Consider the following 13220-nt stretch of genomic DNA (forward strand, 5'->3'; position numbering starts at 1 on the left):
TGTGTGAACTAATATAAATTCAAAGTAAACATCATTACGTAAAAGGGTACGGTCTTTTTTTTTTTTTTTAGTTTTATTCATTTCAAACCGGCCGGATCCGGCTTGCGGGCCATAGTTTGCCCACGGCTGCGTCTAGACATTGCTGAAGGTCCCCTGGGAGGAATATTTCTCTCAGTTGAGAAACAATGTGTTACAAAGGCATTGACATATTTTTTTAGATATAAAATTTTAAATATGTAGAGCTAAACATACAATGAAAACTTTGAAATAAATAGCTCACATACGGTTAACATACCTGCAGCACACAGTAAGTGCTTAATATTGTTGACCTTATTTGCTATTACCAGTAGCAAGAACTTAAATCATATATACTAATTTCATCACAATGCAAGGCTTTGATAAAAGAATGCTATTATTAGTTAAATAGAAATAGCATATTAAACATTGGAGCCAGTTTTCTTGTTTTAATGATTTAATTGCATCATATTTACCATTATAAAACAACAACACAATTTTTAGCATCTAGTTCCTTGCATAGCTTTAATATCTACAGGTCTTACCAGAAACTTGTCAAAGCTATTTTATGTTTGATAAAATTTATTTTTGATACAGATGTACCCAGTGTTATTTATATTTTAAATAAATCATAAAAAATATTTCTTTTTTTCTACATATAATTGCTTCATTTGAAAGCTGTAGTTGACATTATAAATAACCTTAAGGTTTTTGAAATAGTCATTTTGTGTCTTCTATGCACACGAGGCCCTGAACCCTGAATAAGTCAACAAAATATATTCAAACTTAAGGGGACCAACAGTGCGACACTTTATGGGTTGAAGTTTACAAGAGAAACTTATAAATAATTCTGTATGCCATGTCAGAAACAAGATATAGAGATGTCATTTATTTTAGAAGAATTAGCAAATGTAAAGTGCTTCTTTTATGCTGTTGCAAATTAGATTTTCCTTTCTTCCCTTGAGAAGCCTGATTGAACAATAGAACGCTCTAAAAGCGAGAATCCTTGAACACCAAGGCCATGTTTTTTAAAACCAAGTATAAGGAGAATAGAGATGTATCCTTGGCGTTCTGAGTCAATTATCAGTGGAATCCTGTTAACCATTCAGAATAGAAGCCCGATGTCAAGGTTTGCTTCCCCAGCATTCATCGATTTTAATAGGCTTAGCCTTGGACATCTATCAAAGACTTATTTTTGCAAAATCTAATTTTCTAACAAAGATAAAGATCCTCATTTCTTTGAAGTCGGCGGAAAGTGAGGACTAATTTTGCTCTTAAAGTCGCCATAAGACACTCAGATTAAGTTCATTAGTTACTGACAGTAGGTTCAAGGCTAGATCAGCATCGACCAGTTACTCTTCTATAGTGAAAAAATGTCACTCATTTATTTCTAATATCCATTCAAATGAAAAATCATAAGTTTGTGTGAATGTAAAATGTTATTTTTGGAGGTTGTGGGAGAAGGAAGACATGAGTGAATCAGGGGTGGGCACAAATAGGTTTACAGTTGTGAGTACAGGAAACAGTTTATTCTTGTATTATTATTTATTAATTATTGTATTATCTAATTAAAAACATGCCTTTGCCCATCCCTGTATAATACACAATCTTTTAAAATGTAATACATATACAATACATAACTGATATACTATATAAAATACAATTATTTAAAATACTGCTAAACAATTTATAGAAAATCAGTCAGAATTATTATCCAGTTCTTAAGTAATTCTGTCCCAATAAAAGGTAAAGTTTTGGTTTTTGGTCAAGGAATATTTCAAGTTATTTTAAAAATGTTTTATTCTGGAGTTCTTGTATGAAGCATTGTTTGGCTATTAATTTATATCAGCATTTTGGCAATTAAAATCTTTTGATTTCTTGCTCTGGTCTTTCAAATAAAGATCGCGACTTAACAGAAAACTAACTGCATTTTAAGTGTTTATAAGATACATTGACAAATGGAAACTTACTTACAACCTGTTTATCTTTATTGAGTTAGAGTACCACAATTATTCTTTGAGTCTCAGGTCTTTATATAAATGAACAATACAGTTTCATAATCCAAAGTAATATTGGCTGAGAATAATTTTCCAGAGAATTTGGTCTTGTTTTGTTTGTTTCATCATAGAAAGATTATGCTTTATAGTGCCTTTAATCTTAAATATTATGATGTAAGAAAAACAGGGGACTCTAATAATACCCCAACCCAAAGAAAGGCACCAGCACCATAACCACAGAAACTCCTTGTAAGATAAAACAAAAGACCTCTCTCTCTCTCACCCTAACCGGTTTGGCTCAGTGGATAGAGTGTCGGCCTGCGGACTGAAGGGTCCCGGGTTCAATTCCGGTCAAGGGCATGTACCTAGGTTGCAGGCGCATCCCTAGTAGGGGGCGTGCAGGAGGCAGCTGATCGATGTTTCTCTCTCTTTGATGTTTTAACTCTCTATCCCTCTCCCCTTCTCTCTGTAAAAAAATCAATAAAATATATTTTTTAAAAAAAGATCTCTTAATGATAACTTTTTGAATGTGCCTTTTTACCCAATTGCAGCCAGGGTAGTTGATTAAAAAGCATCTCCCTAAAAAATCTCTACCTGATGATTTTAGGTGAGAGACAGTAAGTATCTTCAGTAAATGAGATACATTTGTTTTAGCATGGCCAATATTCTGCATTAGTTTTACTAGTGTTATTCAGTCATCTGCAGATTACCCAGTAATTTGAGTTATGCTAATACCAAAGAAATGGAGAAATGCATGCTCCCCATAATTCTGAATTAAGCTAGTATTTAATTTTATACATTTTAAGAAGACAAAAATCTGTTCCTTTCAGGATATTAAAATAATATATGCTTATAGTCTAATACAATGTGTGATGTAGATCAGAAAAATATAGCCAAATGAAGAAGCAACTAAAATATATTCATACTTGTTTGTTTACTTTGATACATATACATATACATATATATATATATATATATATATATATATATATATATTGTATTTATAGTTGCTTTCAACATAGCTTAAGAAAAATTTTTCCTAGTGCAGCAATATATTTTACTTTGTGGTTTTGGCGCCTTAAAATTTTGAACACTATGATTGAATGAATGACTCTTGCTCTAAAATTCTCTGGTTAAGGACTGGAGATCCATACTGCCGTTATGGTATGAATCCCCTGAAATTGCTAAAGACTATGTTCATTTTGAAAGACAGCTACAATCAAGCTCCCCGTTAAAGAGGGTTCGCTATTCTGTGCTCTCAGGGCCAACTTTGAATTTTAATTTCTTGCTCCAGACTTTCAGATAAAATTATGTCTAATAGAATAAAAATTACACCCAATAGCCTTTATAAATTACCACTCAGAAATGGAAGTATTTGTATCCTCATTCATTGCTACATACTATTATCAAGTTGATAAGCTTTGCCATAGGTTTACAATATAATTTCTTTCATTCTGAATAAAATTTAAAATCAATTCAGGGACCTATTCTGTAAATATTTTATATACTTTGTTCATTGGCAGATGATCTAAATTAGAGAAAACATTTTTTTAAATCTACTTCAATAATGGCTTATCTGAATAAGAGAATTTTCAAATATATATACTGCAAATTTTAAAACATATCTCTAATATAGTAAGAATATTCCAGAGTTGACTTTCCCCCAAGTAGATAAAAGTGTAATTCACAATCAGTGTATCAGAGCCTAATCTTTATAGTTGTTAACTTATCAAATAAAACTTAAGAAAAAAATAGCAGACTTGAAAACGAATAAGTTTATTAAAATAATTAGATATCAGTTTTTGCTTAATGTGAATTAAATAGTCAAGGAAATTGAAAAGATAGAGTAGATTGGAGATTAATGAAGACTACTGGATCATAAATAAACATGATTATTTGTTCAGTGGAATATTAAACTTATGAATGTTTAAAGAAAAGTATAATATCCCTCATTTTCTGTGATGTTTTTGTATATTGCTATAAATATTCATGAATAGTGAGTATCAGTTCAGGTTATCTGTGTGAATATAAATTTTTATATAACCAGTCACTTAGGGTTCATTGGATCATGCTTTTGCATATGAAATCACTGGTATCTCAGATGCACCACGGATCTGACCCAACTCATGAATATTCACACACACACTGATCTTTCAGGAAGTAACCACATCTATAAAGATGGAAATCTTGTTAGTTTTTAATAATGAGAAAAGTACTAGAATGCTGGTCCCAGAACAGTTTTACAATTTTACTGTTTTCATTTTTTTGTAAATGATAAACTTCAATATACACCTTTTTTGATAGAACCTCTTTTTTTCTTTTACCTTTAAAAAGTCTTGTGCATGGTTTAGCCATAATTGCATTTGCTTCCTTTTTTCGTTGTGGTCACCAAAAAACATAGACACTAAACAGTATCTCCAGACCTTATCTGAAGCTAATTTCCACTGTTTAGTTTTGGTCATAGATTCTCAAGTACAGAGATGTCCAATGTGCTAATATGCTGAGGTCATGGTATATATTTTACAAAAAAAAAAAGATGCAAAATTATTTTTCATCTTTTTGTGTGGAGGGAAAAATAATATTCTAAACCAGTTAAACATTAATATGCTAGACAGAGGGTGCTGTAATTAGAGAGGCCCATAATTACAAATTATATACCACTTTAACCCTTGTTTCATCCCACATTATAATGCTTCTCTTTCATTGTAATGAAAGGCATATGTTTCAGTCAACAGTTATAAGTAGGTATCAAAATCAATGACCTAATCCTTATTAGCACTATACTCTAAATAATTGAGCTAACTAGAAAAAAAGAAAACTGTTCATAATGAACTACTTCATATTTCTAACATTGACATTGTCAAACTTCTGAATGATTTTTTTTGGTCAAAATGAATACCTTTTCTATTTTGTAAGCACATTAAACTATGGTCAATGGCAAGCATATTTATTTTTAACTCAAGTAACACACCAGATTATCTAACAGCAGATTATTGAGGGAGGTGGTCATCAAACTGTGCCCTGAACTGTCTGAAAGTTAGGAATGCTGCCATTGTCTGTTGTATGTATTACTAGTGTCCTGGTGCATGGATTCGTGCACATTGAAAGGAAATTAATTAGAAGAAATATTTTGATATTGCTATTCGCCCTCTCTCTATAGAAGTGTCAACCAAATTCACCATAGACAATGATATATTGAAACACATGCATGCGATTGGCACCAGCGAGAGCTTTATATGTATTGCGCATGCACGAGTCAACTTAGCCTTTTATATACATAGTATAAACTTGCTTAATTAGACATGCTTTCTGATTTAGCTAAACTTTTTCCAGCCCAGTGAAGCACCCCAACTTCTCTTTCAGGTAATTGTCAGCAACAAGGCAGTAAATATCAACACTAATCAGATTATTATTATAGATCAAGCAGAGAGAACAAAGAGTAAAATATTTAACTGCAGCAGTGTTTGACTATATACTGTGCAGTGAGAAAACCTGAAGTCATTTTCAAGGTCCGCCATTTCTTCTTTTCCAGTCAAGTCAAGTTTCTAAACTTTCTAAATCCCCTTTTTCTGGCAAATGAAAAGAAAATAGGATTCTACCGAGTCTCCTATCTACCTACCCCAGGACTTGTGCGAGGATCTAATGAGATGAGGCATGGGAAAACGCTTCACAGACATTTGGTTAAATTGTAAAATGTTGGCACCTGGCTATAAAGCAAGTCGGGTTCCTGGGTTGAAGAAACTCCAAGGAGGCTAGTTGCTAGGGGGGAGGAAGTTGGGCTTTGCTACATGAAATCATTAACTGGGCGCCCACAGCGACTGCTGCTGGTCTTAGCTGGGCTGTGGACCACATTTTGCATCACGGGGCCTTGGCAGCATTGACTGTGATTTGGGGGGCTGTCGCTCCGGAGTGATGGTGGGGCCTACTTGGGGGAAGCCAAGTGTTGGTTTGTCGGCGCCAGGTCTGTGGTGCCATTTATTTTTAAATGGCCAGTGCGTGTCATAGCTACTGGTCAGACAGACAGACACTTAACCTTTTATATATAGAGATAGTCATTCTCAACAGGGAGCAGCTTTGCCCTTCCAGGGATTTCTGGTGCTGTCTGGAGGCAGTTTTGCTCATCACAACAAGGGGGACTATACTGACATCTCGTGGGCAGAGGCCAGAGATACTGCTGAGTATTCCACAAAGCACACAAAGCTCCCACACAAAGATTACCCAGCCCACAATGTCTAAAGGCCAACATCCTATAAAAATTTGTTTGAAGACATAATCCCATGTCTAAACATTTTGGTAGCTACTGGATTAGAGTACTTTATAAGTAAAGCAGTGAAAATGTATATCTTTTTTGCAAATCAGTGGAGACTGGTTCAATTATAATTATAAATTTTATTAATTTCTTTCTCTCTTTTTTTTTTGTTAGCAACAATTGTGTTAAATGAACTGAACTGGACAAGTGCCTTAGATGAAGTTTTCAAAAAAAATCGAGATGAAGATCCTTCATTGTTGTGGCAGGTGTTTGGCAGTGCCACTGGCCTGGCCAGATATTATCCAGGTAAGCGCTTAGTGAATCAGTAGGTACCAGGTAAAATCATAAGTCCAGACTTAATGTTTCTTGAGAACAATCTATTACCTTCTCCTTCATTGAAAGAAAAAGATAGTTACCATGTTACTTTTAAAAGGAAAGACTATTTCTCTTTAAATGGCTTTGTATCTACCAAAACCACTTTAAACCCAGACACCTAAGCAGCACCTGAGGTATTGGCACCTGGAATCAGGCCAGGTAGCTGTGAGACTAATGATCAGGTATCTGTATATCTGGATGGGGAAGTTATCCTGAATCCTAAAGCAATTCTGATCCACATGCTCAGCATGGACCAATGAGTCACATTGAGAATTGAATAGAATTTTCAGAACCTAATTGAAATTTTTCTCTCCGGATCTGATTTATGTTTCTATATAAAATGCGTTGATGCTTTTCTCCAATCTCAAATGAGGATTTGTAGAAATGAGTATGATAGAAAATAACATGCAATTTCAATGAAAGTAAAGCTTTCTTAGGTATCAGGTTGGATTATTTTGAGGGCATCTCAGCAATGAGATGAATCTATTTTATACATTAAAATGGATAAACCCTTTTGTGATGTCCTTTATGTTTTCTTATAAAGGAGGGTTTGGAGAAATAAATCTATCAAAAAATGAAAAATTCATCACTAGTCAATCCTGAGGACCTGTTGAAAGGACTTTTAGTGAAATGTCTGTTTCTCCACTTTTAAGAACAAGCTGACAAGCACAAATACATTTTATTTCTCAGAGATATGGCCTGAGTTATGGGGTACTTAAGTAACTTGACTTGAAACAGTATAGAGGAGAATTTTTCTTAAGAGTTGACTTTTTGTAAACATGTTTAACAAATAGAATTAGTCACAATAACAATCACAAAAGTGAACATGGAGAGAACTAGAAACTGGGTAATATCTAGCTTTGCATGGCAATAACTCAATATCAGAGAAATGAATGATGCCAAGAAGGAGGGGCAAATCAGTTTATAAGAGAGAACTAGGAAGGGGAGATTACAAAATAAGAGGGAGAGAAACCTTTGTGCTCAAGAATTAGAAGTAAAGACAGGTTGTGTTATAAGCACTTTTCAAAGATGGCTCCTTTTACAAATAGCAATTAACTTTTAAAAAATACTATTTAATCATATTCAATTCTTTCGTTTGACATGCTAATTGAGGAAGCAGGTTTTAACTTTTTAAAGCCCTACTCACATACTTTCAAATGTACTGCCATTTGTCCACTTTGTTTTGGGAAAAAACTTTAAAGGTTTAATTTAGCTGAATCCTCGAGGTCCTTCCAGAATATTAGCTGTGGAAGAAACCCTGTACTCTCCGGAAATACCTAGATTTGAACAATGGTTGGGCAGACATTTGCTTTCCTAGATTTTCTGACATCTGAATATGGGTCTATATCCCCTCTCTGTCTAGGAGATTCATCCTAGACCTTTCTGTGTGAGCCATGATGCTAATTAGGGACTGTGGAGAATCCATTCTGGGATGGTAGTAGTTGGGCAGCAACACTCAGATTCCTGAAAATCTTGTGAGCTAGGCAATACAAATGTATGGAATCAATTCTTAAAAACAAAACAAAACAGTCCAAACTCATTATCTTGGCTTGGAATTCAGAACCATGACTAATACTCCATAGGAGATGACTGAGACAAGCCTAAAATAATGATTGACATAACATCAGTTAGATCCCAGCAATTGGACCAGGGTTAAAGGTATTTTTAGGTATGTGAAATTCACCTTTCTTTTTCTTTTAATGAGGGGAAAAATGTGAAGTCTGTAGAATAAGAAAACTGCACTCGAACTTGCTAATTGGAAATGCAATTAGTTTTCATGTGAAATGGTGTTTCTACCAAGAGAATTAGCCCTCAAATGCATCATTATGAGCTGCATTATTTCCTAGCAGCTGAAAATAAAAACATACTCTTCTGTTATTTTAGACTGTATTGACTAGAAAATGGATTTGTAATTTGCATACTTTCTCAAAAATATAACTAACACATATTTTAGTATTCTGATGTAATGTATAAATACCTTTTTTTAAGTCAACAGTCCAACAACTGACATAGTATTCCTTAAATATCATGAAGTAGAAGTGTAGTTCAATAGATGTAGTCAGTGATAAACTCACAGTTCATTTTTGATCAGAGGAAAGCATTCTCGTGAATGACTAATATCACCTTTAACTTGGGCTTTCAGAAATTATATGCCCACAATGTAGTTGTTATTCCCACCCCTTCTTTCTTCTGTCATCCCAAAATCTTATTGGAAAGCAAAAGAGACTTTAAACTGAGCAACCTTTCACTTTTTGCAGGGATTTTAGAAGCTCTGATTTCTTCTCAAAATATGTATCTTTCATTCTGCATCATTATGAATCTGATCATTTCACTGTATGGTTATTAGTCATTTTTACTATTTGATCTTCCACAATTCTGAGCCTATATAAATAATGTACCAGTTAATTGCCACAATGGGATTTTACAACAAATTAATTAGTAATATCACAGAAGAAATCACGTTATTTAATTTTACCATAATATAAATATCTTAATTATAATCAAGGGATATGCCCTAATAGTAGATATTTCAGAAGACTCTAAGAGAAGATTCTTAATGTTTTTAAATATAAGCCATTTAAGAATCATGAATTATTATTAGAAATTTCTCTAAGGGTCATATATCTAAACATATTCAAGGAGAGAACTTGTTCAGCATAAAATTATTGTCTAATTCATCAACTTCTAATGTTATCCAATGGGTCTAAGTGGTGTGTGTGTGTGTGATATTGTGAAAGAAGGTTTGTAAAACATTTAAATTAAAATATAGATTTAATTTGAATAAGTATACATCAAATACATTTGAAATCAATGCAGTTAGACAAAAGTATTTTTTTATGATTACTGAAAATGGTGAAAGCTATGAAATTAACTAAAGGTTCTTGAATCTGTATTGAATTACTTCAAATCCTTTAAATAAATTTAAGGAAAACAGTTTTTTGTGTAGTTTTTAATTATAATTTAACCTTTTAATTAAAATTTCAAATGGACTAGCCATTATCAAATGGCTAGTTAATAATAAGACTAAAATTATGATATTGTATGATAACAACCCAAGAAAAATAGCAATCTTTTTTATAGATCAAGGTAGTATGGCTTTAGGTGAAAATATAAAGATTAAATAATTGAAAGCATAATTTCCATGATGCCAAATCCATTTTCTTTTAAGGTAAATTTTTCTATTAGTAGAGAAGAAAGAAAATATATAATTTCTGGAAACCTAGTAAAACATATAAGTCAGCACCCAGAAAATCCCTGTGTCTGCAAATTATTTCTGAAATAATATGAAAAAGAAAATATGTTGACTTTCTTTTATACTGCTATATCATTTTCCATTTTTTGCCATTAACAAACAAACAAAAATTATGCATAAAAATTGTATCCCCCATTTTAAAATTGTTATGGATAAGAAGAATGTGTCAGTGGTGTTTTTGGTTTATTTTAAATACTATTTTTATAGGTCATGTCTAATATTTTGATGTTATTTCTCTAATTTTTAATGTAACTTAATTTCTCTCTCCCTTTTACTTTCTTATTTTATTTCTTTCTTTCTCTTAAAGCTTCTCCATGGGTTGATAACAGCCGAACTCCAAACAAGATTGATCTTTATGATGTACGCAGAAGACCATGGTAAGAATTTTAGGTAATCATGAAAAGATTAAACAGACAAAAGTAGGCTACATTGTTTTGGGTGAAAAAGATGGAAGGAATCTTTACATTATTAGGATGAATATTGTCTAATTATTTAAATGGCTCTGGTATTTTTTAAAAATGTTAACAACTGCATACAGTTAAAAGTAAATGAAGATAAAGTTCACATGGGAACAATAATGAATATTGTTGAAATTCATCAACACATTTATTTCAACTGGACTACCTTTATTTGCAATTTCATCTCCAAAACTCTTTTAGCTGGTGGAATTTCTATGGAAAGACCCCCAGTTTGCTTAGAGTAGAGCTCTAATTGAGCCTCTGGACTGAGTAGGAGGTGGTTTGTCTTTGGCAGTCAACTAATGAGAACTGGCCCAAACAGTAAGAGCTGCCCCTAGTTAAAGTTATATTGCTTAGGTTTATTGTTCAAAAAAAAAAAAAGTATTATTTGTTTCTCACTAGTAAAGCAACTCATTTTCCTAATATAAAACAAAAAATACCAATAACTTATATTTTCCCAACTTATGTGTTGTAAGGTTTTAAAAATGTATTTAATATCTTTTCTTGAATTAGTTCACATGATGTCCAATATACTGTTTTGTAATATACTCTTTTCATATCAATACCTTTTAATGCCTGTTCCTAAGAGATACACTTTACATCATTTTAAAATAATGACTATGAGGTAACTTATTTAAGAAATCCCCTATTATTCCACATTTAGATTATTTCTAACATTTTGCTAGGGTTCATACAAATTCTCAGATATACTGGTTGATTCAAAGTAAACGTATTTAATGCTTTGATGATGCTGTTAAATATCCCAGTAGCAGTTTACATGAACATCAAACATTATAGTAGCGCAAAATATTATTAATCCACATATTATGTTTGTTGATATTTCTCCAAGTGTGGTGGCTGTGAAGCAATGGGAGGTAAAGACAATTACATCCCATGATTTGGATTCGGGAAACAGCTGTTTTGGGGGAAACTTAGGAGCTAAGTGCTAAACAGAAGAGGCGGACAATAGTCTTTCCTCTAATCTTCCCACAGAGAGGCATGTCTGCACCATTTGTTAAGATGCCAGACATGAAGTAAATTGGCTTTCCATTGGAATATCCCAGCAGCGTTTCCCCTAGCCTTCTTAGAGTGACGCAAACTTGCCTGCAAGTTATAAACTCTGTTTCATGAACACAACACGTAGTCCTGAGTAGATGCTAACTGTGCTGGATGCTGTCTCTACACTAATAGACAAGTCATCTGGCAAAGTTCTGAAAAGTGAGATTTAGAGTCATGGGTAAGGAGGCATCAGAGATGAGTAGAAAGTTGAATCTTCAGCCTTCCTGGTGGGGAGAGTAGTTCCCTGTGCCCTGGCACTCTGTGGCCAGGCAACATGAACTTTGGGATCATTCACCTGAAGTTACGTTTCTCTCTCTACAATTCCTAAATGATCTGAATAAAACTCTCCTATAGTCTCTTTAAAATGCAGTGGTTCTAAATCTGTAGGGCTGGGTTGAACTTGGGAATCAACATTGTAAAGTAACTCTCCAGGTGGTTTCTTAGATTCTATGAAGTTTGAGAGTCACCATTGAGAAATCTTGGTAGTAACACTATATATTTTTCTGTTTTTAATTTCTTTATTGTGCCATTGTATTTCTGTTCTGTTGATGTTGCTTTTTCATGGCCCTAGACCACTTAACTATATTTCATGTTTATTTTTTGCATTTAAAAATATGACTTAGCCTTGGAGATTATTTATTCTTATTATTCCTTAGAATTAGTTTTAGAATGTGTAGTCAACAAATTGACGTTCAGAATAATTTTCCCCCAAAAAAATGGGCTTCTAGAAGTTACATTATTTTGCTCTTAGTATTAAAACACGTCTCTTCACCCCTTTTAAATAAATATCTGAAAAACATAATTGAAACATTATGCCACTAGCATCTCTACTATTATAGCTTTTTAAAATGGACAATGCAAAACTATGAATGAAAGAGCAGAACATTGTTGACTGAGATAGAAGAGAAGTAGGTCTGTTTGGAAAATACCTTATCTCTGATCAGGAAATATCAGGGTAACAAATATCAAAGTTTGCTATTTTGCAAGAGAAAATGTGTTCATTTGGGATTTGTTTCAGGTACATCCAAGGAGCTGCATCTCCCAAAGACATGCTTATTCTGGTTGATGTGTGAGTAGCTAAACACTACATATTTATTTCTGTACTGAGAATATAGGGTGGAGTCATAGATAACAGTAATGTGTTGGGACTGAGAACTGATTGACAGGTTGGGGGGAAAGAACAAAGTGTTATTATGATTACTTTTATATTGAGACAAAGAAGCCATATGAAGACAGTAACAAAACAAAAATTATGTTATTGAAAATATGAATCTATATCAGAATTGAAAATTAAGGCCTGGCATGGTTCTAAAGTCTGAGCTTTTTGAAAAATATTAATTTTCTTCTAATGTTTGGCTTTATATTTAAAATAACTTTAAGGTACAGTCTGGCTAAAACTAAGCAGTTTCTGTCAAAAAAAAAATCATTCAGTTGACAACTAGTCATTAAGATTCAAATAACTTTGAAGGTTTTGACCACAAAACAGATAGAGTAAAATGTATTAAATGTCAATACTGAGACTTTCTCGAGGGAAATTCTAATATATGTGTAAGAATTCCAGGAGTTTTTATATTGGCCATTTTATGTGTTACAATGTTTCAGTTTAAGGTGTGTGTGTGTGTGTGTGTGTGTGTGTGTGTGTGTGTGATGAGAGAGAGAGAGAGAGATCCTTTATGAAGTTGAAAATAAAATGGTAGAGCATAGAAAAACATATATCCTGCTATAGAGATTTGTTTTTTAAGAGTAATACCAAGGAACAAAATCAAAGCATAAAATGCTTTGATTATTTTCCCTGAGAAAATAAAGGTATGTCC

General features: G+C 33.1%; 1 protein-coding gene across 7 annotated transcripts in view; it reads left to right on the top strand.

Annotated features, from left to right (window-relative positions):
* CACNA2D1 (calcium voltage-gated channel auxiliary subunit alpha2delta 1) overlaps positions 1–13220 on the top strand; it is a 391747-nt gene that overhangs the window by 280967 nt on the left and 97560 nt on the right. For all 7 annotated transcript variants that reach the window (XM_036328345.1, XM_036328344.1, XM_036328339.1 and 4 more), the window contains exons 7-9: positions 6436–6567; positions 10197–10266; positions 12425–12475. In XM_036328345.1, the coding sequence (XP_036184238.1) occupies positions 6436–6567; positions 10197–10266; positions 12425–12475 (253 nt within the window). The remainder of the gene's footprint in view (positions 1–6435; positions 6568–10196; positions 10267–12424; positions 12476–13220) is intronic.

This window comes from Myotis myotis, unplaced genomic scaffold (genome assembly GCF_014108235.1).
Source record: "Myotis myotis isolate mMyoMyo1 unplaced genomic scaffold, mMyoMyo1.p scaffold_m19_p_11, whole genome shotgun sequence".
NCBI classification, from domain to species: Eukaryota; Metazoa; Chordata; class Mammalia; order Chiroptera; family Vespertilionidae; genus Myotis; species Myotis myotis.